The 10,950-nt window shown below is 37.5% G+C and overlaps 1 protein-coding gene across 7 annotated transcripts in view; it reads left to right on the top strand.

Moving 5' to 3' along the window:
* The first annotated feature begins 581 nt into the window (after nucleotides 1-581).
* Nucleotides 582-10,950, top strand: part of LOC132108508 (inositol hexakisphosphate and diphosphoinositol-pentakisphosphate kinase 2-like) — a 34,425-nt gene continuing 24,056 nt past the window's right edge. For all 7 annotated transcript variants that reach the window (XR_009424474.1, XM_059515241.1, XM_059515228.1 and 4 more), the window contains exons 1-15: nucleotides 582-719; nucleotides 3,455-3,960; nucleotides 4,228-4,423; nucleotides 4,994-5,084; nucleotides 5,204-5,289; nucleotides 5,754-5,908; nucleotides 7,413-7,514; nucleotides 7,813-7,974; nucleotides 8,742-8,863; nucleotides 8,972-9,073; nucleotides 9,229-9,315; nucleotides 9,410-9,485; nucleotides 9,966-10,075; nucleotides 10,452-10,537; nucleotides 10,624-10,749. Coding sequence is in view for 6 of the 7 variants with exons in the window: in XM_059515241.1 (XP_059371224.1) it covers nucleotides 3,811-3,960; nucleotides 4,228-4,423; nucleotides 4,994-5,084; nucleotides 5,204-5,289; nucleotides 5,754-5,908; nucleotides 7,413-7,514; nucleotides 7,813-7,974; nucleotides 8,742-8,863; nucleotides 8,972-9,073; nucleotides 9,229-9,315; nucleotides 9,410-9,485; nucleotides 9,966-10,075; nucleotides 10,452-10,537; nucleotides 10,624-10,749 (1,651 nt within the window). In the remaining variant the exon portion in view is untranslated. The remainder of the gene's footprint in view (nucleotides 720-3,454; nucleotides 3,961-4,227; nucleotides 4,424-4,993; nucleotides 5,085-5,203; nucleotides 5,290-5,753; nucleotides 5,909-7,412; nucleotides 7,515-7,812; nucleotides 7,975-8,741; nucleotides 8,864-8,971; nucleotides 9,074-9,228; nucleotides 9,316-9,409; nucleotides 9,486-9,965; nucleotides 10,076-10,451; nucleotides 10,538-10,623; nucleotides 10,750-10,950) is intronic.

Below are 10,950 nucleotides of genomic sequence, written 5' to 3'. Positions count from 1 at the left end.
AATTTTTTTCTCCATAACAGGTCCATTGCAATCTTAATCATTTATTTGTATATTGATGGATGATCCCAGAATACAAAAGACAGTTTTATTCATGTGACTTGCAAAAACACTTTGTAGGTACACTGTGAAATGTTGCATTCTGAAAGTGTAGCCTACTGAACCAAGGAAATAATGCAACATTGTAACAATTTAAGTCCCTCTTTTGGATAAAAGAAAACATTTACCTACTGGTCTGAAAACGCCCTAACTAACTATGTTTGTCTACTGGAAAGAGTTACATAAGTGATCTTGCTTTCTTTTACATTTCTTTGCAGCTGCTATATATTTATCTTCAATGCCAGGGTCTGTCCATTATCAGAAAGAATCCAATACTATACTCGTTCACTGCAAGGTATGCATATGGAGTTAGGAAATGTAATCACAAGTCCACTAGTGCAGAAGAAAATTGAAAACGTTGAAAACGTTTTTGTCTGTTTTAAGACAATGTTGTATTTAATATTTTAATACTCCAACGAGGCGAAGCGAATCCCGTGTTACCTTGCAAGTCCCGCCCTCTTATGGCCTCACACGATATGGCGGTTGTCTGTCTGCAAATCCTGCTCTCTCATTGGCTGAAACCTTTGTTTATATTTGCCTCCGAAGCAAAGTTCGGTTTCATTTTCAACCTGTCAAATCCGTGGACAGCTGTGAAGTCAGCACCGCCTCGCGCATCACGTAGAGTAAGTCATCACTGGTAAATGCTGTTTATCTTCGTGTTATTGCTTGAAAACAAAGAGCTTTAATATTACCGAAACTAAGTTTCATTGGCTACCGTTGTCATTCAGTTTTCATAATAGCTGAAGAAAATTGTCTTGTTTCCGTTGAGCTAATGAATAGCCGTGTTGCTAGCTAACGTTAGCGAGCCCACACAACCTACTCACGACTTTTCTTACATATTTACAAATAGAAAACCTGATACTTAGAGTGTGCTGTCACGGTTCCACATGTGTAATACTGTGTTTTAAGATAACAATCTGATAACAGTAATCGCAAAGACATTATATAATATGTGTTCTGTAGGAGTAACGTTATGTTACAGCTAACGCAGTTCTCACGGCCAAGTCGTGTTCGAGTTCCTCGAGCAGTTGAACAGGTGTAAGTTAAATAGAGGATTTCAAGCGTATAATACTAATGCACTTCTAATACTTTGTAAAGCAGAAGGATAATCGTGTTAAGTATGGAACCAGCATAGCCCAAAATAACGTGTGTGCCAAGAATGGATTCAAAGTCGGGTCAACTGGAAATAATTTGTTTATTTGTTGTCAGAGAAATTGCCTTTTCCATTTTGTTTTCTCATGTATCTTTAATAAATGTTTTTGGAAAAGTGTAAGCCTGTAGTTTGGGGCTTACTGTGTTTCAGTCTAGATTTAAAACCCTTCTCAGTCTTGCATTCTTGATATGAGGTTTCCTCTAGATTGATCAAGTGTATTAGATCTAATTATTTTACAGGTTTGTTCAGACTTGTTCAGGCTCGTTACCGCCATCATGTTACCTGGTTGATTCAGTAAAAAAATGTATGACTTGAAAGTGGTTAAGTAAAATGAGATGAAGGGGGTGATTCTTCTTATTTAGAGACTAAACAGAAACTAAAACCTATGATAAGATAATTTTTATATTACTCAATATAGGTGTTTGTCAAACAGCTGACATGAAGGATTGATTTTGCAGTGTTGTGACAGTGGGACAAATGTATTTTCAATCTCATAGAACAGAGCTCTGTGGTTAGTCTGGACTGGAGAATTTGCTGACCTGAAGGCAGGAGCTGTAACATGAGTGCCAGCATGATAATTAAGCAATGTGACACAAGCAGAAGTGCTGGTGTTATACATGTTCAAAAACACTAGTTAGCTCATGTATTTCTTTTCTGGAGATGAAAATAGTTTAATGAGAAACCAAAGCATTTAAGTCAACAAAGTTTTAAGTTTTGCATGCCACAAAGCAATGAAAAATGAAATAAAAAGTAGACCGATATTAATAAATATTAAAACATAAACTATTAGGAAATATATATTGGCACAGCCATGATAACCCACAAAACCTCCACCTGAAGCTGAATCGAGCTGCGCTGATACTCCAAACAGTCCACATGTTTGTGTGATATTACTTCAAGGGATAGTTCGCCTAAAAAATGTAAATGGTTTCATCAGTTACTCACCCTTTTTTAGTTCGAAAACCCTTAAGACTTGCATTCATCCCCCAAACACAAATTAATGTTCATAAAGACATCATGAAAGTAATTCATATGAATTGAGCTGTTTAATCCAAGTCCAAAAAAATGATCGCTTTATATAATAAACAGATTTGATTTTGTGTTTTTGCACATCGAATATAGTAAATGGAATTAGGAGCCAAATATAACTATTATTTCCCCAACAGAGGTGCAGTGATATTAACCTTCCCTTAATGTTGTATTTTCTATTAGAGAGGTACTGGCGAGAACATACTATATGGTTCTTATCATAGTTCCACATGTTTTTTTAACAACATTGTTTATTTATTTTATGTATAAATAACAACTAAAGCCCTGGCATACAGGAAAGCCACTACAAACTTAACTGTGTTTGCTTGATGAGCACAAACACACCTCATTGGTTCTTATGGAGGCTCAAACATTGTTCTTGCATGGCACACTAAATGCATTAGGTCTTAAAGTGACTGCACATTAATGTACTTGCTGCTGTGTGTCCTTAATGTTAATCACAAAAGATGGAGAGAATCACTCACTGCTCTTGAGTGAAAAACTTTTGTAGTTTTCATACAAATTACTTTATATTAAGTACACACAGTGTAGACTCTATTATAGTGTTTTATTGATAACATTTGATCATTCAGTTTCTGTGATTGTGTCTCCTGTCTGAAAAAAAAATTAGATTTTTGCAGTATCTATTTACCATATTTGATGTGCTCTACGTATGTACATTGATCAAAGTTTACATGTGAATAAAACAAAGCCTAATTATGTTCTTTATATAAAGTCTGTTCATCATATAAAATCGTTTCATAAAAAGGGGTCAGAAGACTTTTATTAAATGGCTCAATTCCTATGGATTACATTTATGATGTCTATTTATGAACTTTTTGAAGCATCAAAGTTTTAGTGGAATGGACTTTCAGTGGAGGGACAGAAATCTCCCAGGTTGCATCAAAAACATCTTCATTTGTGTTTCAAAGATGAATGAAAGTCTTATGGGTTTAAAAATGACATGAAGGTGAGTAATTAATGACGGAATGTAAATTTTTGGGTGAACTAACCCTTACTTGGCTGTGGTAAATGTGTAAGGACTACTGTCAGTGACCATCAACCAATCCCTTTTAAGCTAAAAGAAATGTCACTCCTGACACCGAAATCACAATTAATGTGTGCACTGTCTTACTGGATCCGTTATTGATTAAGCACGTTTGTTTGTTTTTGTAGGAATGAAGGTGCTTTTTTCATCCTTCAGTTCACTCTTTGAGGATCTTGTTAAGACACTTGGAGATAGACCCTCTCTCATATAAACGGAAGAGCATAAACCTTAGGAAGAATGAATTCGTGTTATCAGTCCAGCACTTCACATCCTTTCAAATAACTATTTACCTGCACTTTGTCAGGCCTCATTCAGCCTCCCCTCTACCTCTCAAACACACACACACACACGCTCCGCTAGTGACCCCACCGCGGCTCCTGCAGGCTGGGTACGGAGCTGGTCTGGCCGCGTGCCCCTCCAGCTCTGTTTGTTAGTGTGAGATGGCGCGGCAGGAAGCAGAAGGTTGCTGCTGCTGTGGACTGTAATGTCAGAGCCCAGCAGCCCCGGCGAGAGCCAGTGCGGCGCTCCCAGATTCTTCGTGGGCTGCGCGGAGGATGAGAGCGAAGGCCTGGACGACTGCGCCAGCATGAGGACAGACATGGAGCTGTACGAAGATGACCTGGAGGATGACTCGGTATGAATGGTGTGCAGTTTGATTAAGTGTCTGGTCTTGGAGATTTAGTAGTTTTAGAACAGAAGCATGTAAAAAAAGAGAAAAAAAAGTATTTAGCAGCCATTACTCCAAACTTCAGTGTCACATGACCCTTCAGAAATCATTCTAAAATGCTGATTTGGTGCTTCAAAATAATTTCTGTTTAACAGTCTTAGTCTTGCTGCTGGGTTTGATATGTCTAGGTAGATACCGGTATATCTTATTTAAATTTGTGCTTTTTCTCCTAAGCCTCCAGAATGTCAGATCGTGGTGGGGATTTGCTGTATGATGAAGAAATCTAAGTCCAAACCCATGACTCAGATCTTGGAGCGTCTTTGCAAGTTTGAGTACATCACAGTGGTCATCTTTCCAGAGGACGTCATACTCAATGAGTCGGTGGAGAAGTGGCCACTCTGTGACTGCCTGATCTCATTTCACTCTAAAGGTATGTGTTTCTCCACCTTATTTTACAGTCTTAACTGTAAAATAAGTCAATAAAATCAAGAAGCAGCTTTGTAGAAGGGGTCTCATGTTCAGTTACTAAACATTTCTGCATTAGCAACTAATCTAATGAGACACGATGAAGGTTCAGTCACATTGGTATCATTTCAGAAAAATGTTGTGGGCTAAAGGTCAGCTGTCGATTGTCAATAATGTAGGGATGTATGAAGCACAACTCAAACAGAAGTCACTTTCAAACCCAGCTGCTTTCTTTTGGTCAAGCTAATTTGAGGTTCAGCTTGAGCCTGTTGCGAAGTCTGCATGGGAAAAATCTGCAGTCTAAATTTTGCCCTCATATGAGGTTCCCAATCACATGGATTTCTGTTTAAATTACTGGATTTTTGCCTGTGAAAATATGCCAAACAATTTTACCATATTTTGCTTCTTTGGTGTGCAAAGATGCCTGATAAGTAGTCTAAAAATGGATTTTTATCAGTGTGTTGTGTCTTTGGCAAGTCATTTGTATATTAGCATGTCCATACTATCAACATTAATATTTTCTCTTTTAAATTAGGTTTCCCCTTGGATAAGGCAGTGAGTTATGCAAAGCTCCGCAACCCATTGCTCATCGATGATCTTAATATGCAGTATTACATACAGGACAGGTATGAGCATGTTTTTCAACCAGAGTTTTGCATATTGTCTCTCATATTTACATACATTTCAGCATCCTGTATGATACCTGAATAAGGCTTTTCTGTGCTTTTTTTAAATCATATTTTAGGAGGGAAGTATATCGTATCCTGCAGGAGGAGGGGATAGATCTGCCACGCTATGCTGTGTTAAACCGTGACCCTGACAAACCTGATGGTCAGTCAAAGCTTTTTTCAAAAATCCTGGAATGTTTTTAAAAGAGCTGTCTTTTGTTATTTGCTTTGCTTAATTCCCTTTCATCCAGTAGTGAAGTAGAAACCTCAATCTTAGCAAAGTGTCCTGCTTAGTCCCTGCTCTGATTTATTTTAGTCTCTTAGTAAATATAGCCCCTCACGCAGAGCAATTTCAAGTGTTTTATAGGCTAAAGAGACCTGTGATGGGATCATTTGGCATCCAATGAGCCATTATGTTCTTGGCAGCTATGACAGTTCCCTGAGGACCTGAATAAATTTATCCTCCTCTAAACAAATGACAATCAAAGTGCTATATTTACCCAGTTATAAATCCACATAATGGTCATATCTCAGATGATGATTGTTTTATCTGTGTGTCTGCTCAGATATTTGTTAATCTTCACTGGAATACTGTTTTGATTGGCCTTTCCTTCTTGTGTGCCATAGAGTGTAACCTTGTTGAGGGAGAAGACCAAGTTGAAGTTAACGGCGAAGTCTTTCTAAAACCCTTTGTAGAGAAGCCAGTTTCTGCTGAGGACCATAATGTGTACATCTACTACCCAACTTCAGCTGGAGGAGGCAGCCAGCGTCTCTTCAGAAAGGTCTTTTTGCAATGACTTCCTGTTATCTATGCATAGAACTTGAATTGCATCCATCTTAATAACACAGGCACATGATTTGTCGTTAGGAATTGTCAAAACGTAAACAGAAGAGCATGCTGATATTTTGTTTCAGCCTTCTCTGTCAGCTGTTAAAAATAGACAAAAGTGAAGAGTTTATCAGTGTATTTTGTCAGTGTTAGGGAGTAACCAGCTAAAATTAGCAACACCGCTAACTTGAATTCTTGTTTTAGCAGTTCATTCATTCATTAAAACCTTTGATTTACCAACCAGAGTTAAAGAGTGATGCAGGAAAGTACTAAAACCGTGAAACAATTTAGCATTTTTACCCTTCCTGTTTTATCATCCCAAAGTCAATAGGTCTTTTGAATGGGTTTTTGGTTAAATTTCTGAAAAAGGTTAAGTTTTTATGTGTCTTGAAAAATACAAGTGGCTAAATGTGACTTTGGATGTTAAAAGTCATCTGCTTATTAGTCCACATTTACGTCCTATTTACATTATATGTATGAAGTGATTTTGCTAACTCATCTACGATTGCTACTATAACTCAAACTTTCAAACTTGTAGTAGATTTTTTAAATATATGAAAATGTGAAATGAAGTAATGTGACCATGGTGTTGACCACAGAGCATATTTTCTGCAATAATTCAAATCAAACACAATGTAAAAGACAATGGCTTATTGTTGAGGGAACCAGGTAATGCTAATTTATGGGTTGACCTGATAAATTACATAATCTCTGCAGCACTTATGTTCTATAAGTTTTACATCTTCTATTATGTAGCATAATAAACTAAATTAAATTAAAATTAATAAAATGTATGCATTTAGCAGACACTTTTAATCAAAGCAACTTGCAGTGCATTCAGGCTAACATTTTTTACCTAACATGTGTTCCTTGGGAATCGAACCCACAACCTTGCGCTGCTAACGCAATGCTTGAGCCACAGGAGCACTATTAAAGCTGAAGGGTTTTTTTTGTTGTTTTTTTTGGATTTTGAAAAAATACTACAAGTATTAAGTAAGCCAACTGTATGTTAACACCCTGAAAAGTGTAACAGTGTGGCTAAAACTTTGCTCTGGGGTAACACTGGCTCACCCCAATGTGGTGAGTTTGGGGCAGAGCAATATTTGTTAGACTAATAACAGATAGGGATAGTTTTAATGAAACTGTTCCATTTGGTAACACTATGTCACAGAAAGTACATTTGCAGCTCTAAATTTGGATGTTTATCACTGTGTATTTGATTTAGTTATATAATAAATGGTGCATTTTAATTTTTATCAGTTGTATTTATTTTTATGTAACTTGTATGGTTAATTATTAGCCGGTTGTAGTAGTTTCATAGTAACTTCCATAGCACTGCCTACAGTTATATAAACTATAGTTTATTAACAAAACTGTATACAAAACCTTTGAATTATGCACAAAATGCACAATGTGGAGTAAAGGAATATTTGAGTGTGAATGTGTCTCTGTTTCAGATTGGGAGCAGAAGTAGTGTTTACTCTCCAGAGAGCAGTGTGAGGAAAACTGGCTCCTATATCTATGAAGAGTTCATGCCAACTGATGGCACAGATGTGAAGGTAAGGTACTCAATAATTTAACATCTTTTACATCTCCCAGGGATTGCATTACCCTGTTCCTCTTGATCTATAGAGAGCAAAATTTTGTTTTCTTACATGATTAGTATAATAATAAGTATATTTGCTCTTTTTAGAGGAAAAGCAATATTTCTTAGACAGTTTTTCATTTTAGACTTATTTTTCGTTCATCTTGTTATGCTGTGTGCCTGGAAACTTGTGCTATTTGTAAAATGTCTCTCCTTTGAACATCAGATGAAATTATAATTTTTTGCTTTTGTGTGTGCTTGTTTTGTTACAGGTGTATACAGTAGGGCCAGATTATGCTCACGCAGAGGCTCGTAAGTCCCCTGCTCTCGATGGAAAAGTAGAAAGAGACAGTGAAGGCAAAGAAATCCGCTACCCAGTAATGCTGACTGCTATGGAGAAGCTTGTGGCCCGTAAAGTGTGTCTGGCGTTCAAGGTCAGATGAGCTGCTCATTTCAGTACTGACTCAAAATGTTTCTGATAGATTACATTTTCTGGGCTTCAGGGTTTAAAGGCTTAGTTCACCCAAAAATTTCAATTAATTCATGTTCTACTCACCCTCAAAGCATCCTAGGTGAATGTGACTTTCTTCTTTCAGAATAATCCAATTGGAGTTATATTAAAAATCTTCCTTGCTCTTTCAAGCCTTTCAATGGGGGTTAGCAGGTGTTTGTTGTCAACAGTTCAGAAGACGTGAAATAAAGTGCATGCATCTGTAATAAAACGTCCCTCACATGGCTCCGGGGCATGAATAAAGCCCCCCTGTAGCGAATCCATGCGTTTTTGTAATATAAATATCCAGATTTCAAGTGTAATAAACACTGTGTTTTTTTAAAAAGTGTTTTTTATGTTTGAAATCTGGATATTTATGTTACAAAAACGCATGGATTCGCTACAGGGGGGCTTTATTCATGCCCCGGAGCCGTGTGAGGGACGTTTTATTACAGATGCACGCACTTTATTTCACGTCTTCTGAACTGTTGACAACAAACACCTGCTAACCCCCATTGAAAGGCTTGAAAGAGCAAGGAAGATTTTTAATATAACTCCAATCGGATTATTCTGAAAGAAGAAAGTCACACATACCTAGGATGCTTTGAGGGTGAGTAGAAGATGGACAAATTTTCATTCTCGGGTGAACTAACCCTTTAAGAGTTTTCTTTCAGTTCAGTTAAACCTGTTCATATTGATTTTATTCTCTAGCAAACAGTGTGTGGATTCGACCTTCTCCGAGCCAACGGCCACTCGTATGTGTGTGATGTTAACGGATTTAGCTTTGTGAAGAATTCCATGAAATACTATGATGACTGTGCTAAGATCCTGGGGTAAAGCCTAATAATCAGATAATGATTTAAAATGTGTGTCATTCACAGATTGACATATAGTTGCAAGATGCACAACACCTGATGAGTTTGGCTTGTTCTTTCTTTCAGAAATATTGTGATGAGGGAGCTGGCTCCACAGTTCCAGATCCCCTGGTCCATACCTACAGAGGCAGAGGACATTCCTATTGTACCCACTACATCAGGGACCATGTACTTATCACATGCTATACTCATATCTTTGATTCATTTAAGTAGTGTACACTATGCATTAATGGTAGTAAAACTCCTCTTTCTTTAAAATAAATGCCAGGTGACCCTATTATGGTATTGCATCAGAATGAGTTTTTTGTGGTTCTGTCTGCTAGGATGGAGCTGCGTTGTGTGATTGCTGTGATCCGTCATGGAGATCGTACACCAAAGCAGAAGATGAAGATGGAAGTTCGGAATCCCATGTGCGATCTTGTCACCTACTCCATAGACTTAATCACTTAAAGCATGACTAATGGATCCAAAATGCTAAATATCATGCTGATTCCTTTCTTCCAGGTTTTTTGAGCTTTTTGAAAAATATGGTGGGTATAAAACAGGCAAGCTGAAGCTAAAGAAGCCCAAAGAACTGCAGGTACATTTTTTATTATTATTATATTTTAAATTTAAACCAAATTTAAATAAAGCACACCTATTTTTTTCTATGACCACTCCTAGTGTAATTTAAAAATTGAGTGTCTTTACATGACACATCCAGTTATGTAAAGACAGTTAATTACTGGCTAAAGATTTAATTTGATGTATGTATATTCATTGTAAAATGCCATGACTTTTCCAGGTTTAGGCTACCTTATATATTCAAGTTCTCAAAGACTCTGGAGTCGTAGTTACTAAAAAGTAAATAAGATGGTAAATTAAAATAAGAAATAATTTAAAATGTTAGTTCTTTTTTAATAATGTAATTACTGTTTTGTCTCATTTTGCATCACTTTAAGTCATCTTTAGGCCTCTTTGGAAGTTTGTTGAGACCCCATGGTGAACCCTGTCCCAGAGCCAATCATTTAAATGTAAAATGTTTTGTTAAAACCATATCTGTGCTGTGCTGTTTCCACAGGAAGTTCTGGACATTACCAGGACACTCTTGGCAGACATAGGAGAGCATACTGACTGTGAAATTGAGGAGAAGTCATCCAAACTTGAACAACTAAAGACTGTTCTAGAAATGTATGTTACTGTAAGATGCTTACTGGCACATTTGCAGTGTCCTGTGCTGTGGAGGCCTCCTTTCAGCCTTGTGACTGTCATGAAAACAATGTTCAGTGATATTAACAACATGCATTATTTTTAGAATCTCAATTTGTAAGATTTGTCCTGTGACACAATATAAAGTGTCTCCTATCTTAACCCTTGTCAAACATCACTCATTTTGGAATAGCTTAGATTCGCTGGATATATTTCAGAGCAGCTGATCTGGTAGGTCCTTGTGGCTATATTAATTTAGACGTCAGTCAAAAGCAGTGAGGTGGAAGGTAAACTTCTTTGGAGCCTAAAGGATATGGCCTGATTATATTATTGTCTCTGATCTGTTTTTATTTTCCAGGTATGGCCATTTCTCTGGAATCAATAGGAAAGTGCAGCTAACTTACCTTCCTCATTTACAGCCCAAAACATCCAGTGAGGAGGAAGGTATGAGGATTGCTGATTGGGAAACATGTCCTCTTTGGCTTGAATCATGGTGTGCATTATGGTGCTGCTGTGTTTGTTGTGTGCAGATACTCGTAAGGAGGGCCCCTCTATACTGCTGGTGCTGAAGTGGGGTGGGGAACTGACTCCAGCTGGCAGAGTTCAGGCTGAAGAACTTGGCAGGGCTTTTCGCTGCATGTACCCTGGAGGTCAAGGTAGACCTGTCTCCTGTCTGTCAGTCTCTTAAGCTTAAAGCATTAGTTCAGCCAAAAAGGAAAATTATGTCATTAATAACTCACCCTCATGTCGTTCCAAACCAGTAAGACCTCCGTTCATCTTCGTAACTCAGTTTAAGATATTTTAGATTTAGTCCGAGAGCTCTCAGTCCCTCCATTGAAACTGTGTGTACGGTATAC

Source organism: Carassius carassius, chromosome 2 (assembly GCF_963082965.1).
Source record: "Carassius carassius chromosome 2, fCarCar2.1, whole genome shotgun sequence".
NCBI lineage: Eukaryota > Metazoa > Chordata > Actinopteri > Cypriniformes > Cyprinidae > Carassius > Carassius carassius.
This window is presented reverse-complemented; position numbering and strand designations above follow the sequence as displayed.